Below are 4,753 nucleotides of genomic sequence, written 5' to 3'. Positions count from 1 at the left end.
AAGGAAGACAAATTTTGGGTGAAAGGAGATAAGGAAGCACATGACCGTTCTGAAAGTGCAGGCCGTGAGCCCTACCAAAAAGTGAAAAAGTTGAGTAATAAAAATGAGATACACAGATTTGAGTTATGATCCAAACAAAAATTTTCAGTTTTGAGTTTTGGCTGAGATATGAGTAATGAAAATGAGTGATGAGTTTTGAGTTATTGTTTTTGAGTTATGAGATAGTCTCAAACCAAACACCCCCTTATCTCCTCACTCTCTCATCAGCCGCCCAAGCCCCAAACTCACTCTCTCCCATAAATGTCTACCTCCTCTCTCTTTCTCTCACCTCACTTCTCTGCCATTGCTTGCTACTTACTACCACCAGATTCTGCTCCTTAATATCACAATTTATGGAGTGTCAGTCTTTCCTATGTCGTTTTTGCTATTCTCAGGAAGTTTTATAGAAGATTTCGAATTGTGAAGCTCCTCCTTACAATGCTTTCTTTGAGGTTTGTTTATGTATTTTATTTTCAATGGTTTTGAATGATCTTTTATGGATTGAGTTTAGTTTAATTTTTTTTTTAAATGGGTTTTTTGTGGATTCAGTTTAGTTTTTTTTTTTGAAAGAAGTTCTAACTTGACCTTCAGAGGGTATTTGGCCGGCACCACACCGGTGCTCTCTGTGAGGTCATTTCTCTTTGTTGTGCAGGTGTTGTTTTGAGCATACAAGCATCGTGCAACTCACTGGTAAGATTTTCGGCATCATCAGTTGGCGCCGTCTGTGGGAAAGTTCGCGATTCAAGGATTAGGCCACACTATCGCTTCCCGGACTGAAGGATTACATGGTACTCACTCGCTCAATGGCAACTACTAATGACGCACAAGGAGAGGAACCACCCACAACTGCCCTCGAAAGGCAAGTTCAGACCCTCAGTGCCGCCGTGGAGCGTCTCACCAAACAAAACCTCGACTTGGAGGGACAGCTACGCCAGAAGAATGCAGCACTAAATGACCAACCAGAAGATCAGGAAAGGACTAGCGCTCCAAATAGGAATCAGGAGAGACCTGAGGGCAGCCACGCCCCAAGCGGACCGGAGAGGCAGCACGTGAACATACCATCCATCACGGATGCGACTCCACCACACATTGCCGCCGAGATGCAGGCAATGAAGGAACAGATGGAGGTCATGATGAACGCCCTCAAGGGGCGAGTCTCTAATGATCTTGACGATCTGGTCAATCGTACTGACTCGCCCTTCACTGTGGCCGTGAACTCCTACCCCCTACCCCACAAGTTTCGCATGCCGAGTATAGATAGTTATAACGGGGTGAAGGATCCTTTGGATCACCTAGAAACTTTCAAAACCCTGATACATCTTCAGGGGGTGGCAGATGAGATTATGTGCAGGACCTTTCCCACAACACTCAAAGGCCCCGCAAGGATATGGTTCAGTCGGCTGACGCCTAACTCTATCAGTACCTTTAAGGAGCTAAGCGCCCAATTCACTACACACTTTATTGGAGGGCATAGGTATAAGAAGTCCACAGCATGCCTAATGAGTATCAAGCAAAGAGAAGATGAGACGTTACGATCCTACATAACGCGCTTTAATAAGGAAGCACTATCGGTTGACGAAGCCGACGACAAAATACTTGTAGCGGCCTTCACCAATAGGTTGCGGAAGGGTAAGTTTCTGTTCTCTCTATACAAGAATGACCCGAAGACCATGTCGGAAGTGCTCTACAGGGCTCCTAAGTATATGAATGCTGAGGGCGCGATGCAGGCCCGAGAAGAGATGCCGAGGAAAAGGGAAAGGCAAGAAGATGCGCGACCAGACCAAGGAAGAAAGAGGCCCAGAACAGGAGATCGAAGAGACGAAAGGCGTTCTAAGCCTCCGGGAGGGAGATTCACAAGCTTCACCCCGCTGACCGCCCCAATAGATCAAGTCCTAATGCAAATTAAGGACGAAGGGGCTCTGACCTTCCTTGAAAAACTGAAGGGGGATCCTAATAAGCGTTCCAGAGACAAGTACTGCCGCTTTCACCGAGATCACGGTCATGACACAGCCGACTGCTACTACTTGAAGCAACAAATCGAGGCTCTGATAAGGCAAGGGAAGTTACAGAAATTTGTGAACAAGGACAAGGCAGACCCAGCACCTCAGGAGCACCCTCCCCGGCGAGACCATGATCATCCCAGGCCTCCCATTGGTGATATACGAATGATCGTAGGAGGGATGGCTACCAGACCGTCAAAAAGGGCTCGAAAGACGTACCTCCGAATGGTCCAAAACGTCCAAGTGGCGGATCCAGTGCGAAACGTAGCCCAAAGGGAAAGCCCCGTGATCGAGTTCTCGGAAGAAGACGCGCGATGTATCCACCATCCACACGACGACGCGCTTGTTGTCAGCCTACGGGTTGGGGACTACAACTTGCATCGGGTATTGATCGACAATGGCAACTTGGCAGACATCTTATACTACCCAGCGTATCAGCAGATGAAAATCAGCAAGGAACAACTGGTCCCGACGAACGCCCCACTTGTCGGTTTTGGGGGTGCAAAGGTGTTTCCGTTAGGCGCGGTCACGTTGGCTGTGACAGCAGGCGACTACCCCCAACAAATCACGAAGGATGTAACATTCCTCGTGGTTGACCATTCGTCCGCCTATAATGCCATCCTAGGGCGGCCCACCCTCAACGCATGGAAGACAGCCACTTCAACTTATCATTTAATGATTAAGTTCCCAACAGAATGCGGAGTCGGAGAGCTACGTGGAAACCAGATTGCCGCACGAGAGTGCTATGTGGCCATGATGGAAATGAACGATCACCTCCAAACCATAAACATAGAAGAGCACCGGAGCGCAACGGAGCCAGCCGAGAGGCTTGAAGAGATACCTCTGAATGACTCCGTACCTGACCAGACAACAAGGATTGGGACCCTCGCGAGTCCCACCACTCGGCGAACGCTTGCAGCATTCCTCAAGGAGAATCGGGACGTATTCGCCTAGAGTCACGAGGATATGCCCGGAATAGATCCTTCCGTCATGGTACATAGGCTGAATGTATCACCATCCTTTCCGCCCATCCGACAGAAGAAGAGGGTCTTCGCCCCAGGACGGGATCAAGCCATAGCCGAAGAAGTCCGCAAGCTACGAGAGGCAAAATTCATTAGAGAAGTATACTACCCCGACTGGCTAGCAAATGTGGTAATGGTCAAGAAAGCTTCCGGGAAATGGAGGATGTGTGTAGACTTCACCGATCTAAACAAAGCGTGTCCTAAAGACAGCTACCCCCTCCCGAGAGTCGACACTCTGGTAGACTCTACGGCTCAGCACCAGCTGTTAAGCTTCATGGACGCTTTCTCTGGCTACAACCAAATCAAGATGCACGATGATGATCAGGAAAAAACGTCCTTTGTTACCAGCCAAGGCCTATTCTGCTACAAGGTAATGCCGTTTGGTTTAAAAAACGCAGGTGCAACTTACCAAAGGCTTATGAACAAGATGTTCGCACAGCAGATCGGGAGAAACGTCCAGGTATATGTCGACGACATGTTAGTCAAAAGTCGAAGGGAAGAAGATCATTTAGAAGACCTCAGGGAAACATTCGACACCTTTCGCTCTTACAACATGAAGCTTAATCCGGGAAAATGTGCCTTTGGGGTGACGGCAGGAAAATTCTTAGGATTCATGGTGTCCCAGAGAGGCATCGAGGCCAATCCGGACAAGATCCGGGCTATAATGGAGATGGCACCACCAAAGAATGTGAAGGAAGTACAAAGCCTCAACGGCAAGATAACAGCGCTAAACAGGTTCGTCTCCAGAGCAACAGACAAGTGCTTACCATTCTTCCGCACGTTAAAAAGGTCTTTCGAGTGGGCCGATGAATGCCAGCAAGCGTTTGAAGAATTGAAAGCTTACCTCTCTTCCCCACCACTGCTGAGTCCCTCACAACCAGGAGAAGAACTCTTTCTATATCTTGCTGTCTCTTCAGCCGCAGTCAGCACCGCCTTGATCAGAGAAGAAGGAAAAATACAGAAACCTGTGTATTACACCAGCCGGGCGTTACACGGGGCTGAAGAAAGGTATCCACCCATGGAGAAACTTGCTTTCACGCTAGTTACAGCGGCACGAAAACTGAAGCCGTACTTTCAAGCTCACTCAATTGTTGTCTTAACCGACAAGCCTTTGCGACGGGCAATGAGCAACCCAGATGCTGCCGGGCGCTTGACACTTTGGGCCATAGAATTGAGCGAATATGACATCCGATATCGCCCGCGCATAGCTATCAAGGGACAGGCCGTGGCAGATTTCATAGCAGAATTCGCAAATGGCGAAGATAAGGGGGCAGAGGAATCCCCGTAGTGGAGCATACATGTGGATGGATCCTCCAACAGACAGGCCGGCAGAGCCAGCATCGTACTATAGTCACCCGAAGGAGACACGGTAGAATGTATGGTTCGCCTCGCATTCCCCACTACCAACAACGAGGCGGAGTACGAAGCTCTGATAGAAGGGCTCGACCTCGTGAAAGCAGCAGGAGCCGAGAAAGTGATCGTTTACTGTGACTCCCAAATCATAGTTAACCAGATAAGCGGGGAGTATGAATGCAAAGGCGAAAGAATGAAGAAGTATCTGGAACAAGCAAGGAGGAGAATGAACGAGCTGAAGGTCAAAATTATGCAGATCCCCCGGGGCGAAAACGAGCAAGCCGACCGCTTGGCCAAAGCCGCCTCCGCCGAACACATGGTCGCCATTAGTAGTACACT

At 48.9% G+C, this 4,753-nt stretch overlaps 1 protein-coding gene across 1 annotated transcript; it reads left to right on the top strand.

The window, feature by feature from the left end:
* Positions 1 to 824: 824 nt before the first annotated feature.
* LOC112016764 (uncharacterized) lies at positions 825 to 2,993 on the top strand. Its single transcript, XM_024049255.2, has one exon. It carries the CDS (start codon positions 825 to 827, stop codon positions 2,991 to 2,993), a length of 2,169 nt encoding a protein of 722 aa, XP_023905023.2.
* The last annotated feature ends 1,760 nt before the right edge of the window (positions 2,994 to 4,753 follow it).

The sequence above is a fragment of the Quercus suber genome, unplaced genomic scaffold (genome assembly GCF_002906115.3).
Source record: "Quercus suber isolate HL8 unplaced genomic scaffold, Cork oak 2.0 scaffold_179, whole genome shotgun sequence".
NCBI classification, from domain to species: Eukaryota; Viridiplantae; Streptophyta; class Magnoliopsida; order Fagales; family Fagaceae; genus Quercus; species Quercus suber.
Note: the sequence above shows the minus strand (reverse complement) of the source record. Positions and strands in the feature narration are given on the sequence as shown.

What these genes read in the sequence shown, in the direction of transcription:
- LOC112016764 (XM_024049255.2), top strand. Translation starts at nt 825, where the DNA reads ATGGTACTCACTCGCTCAATGGCAACTACTAATGACGCACAAGGAGAG.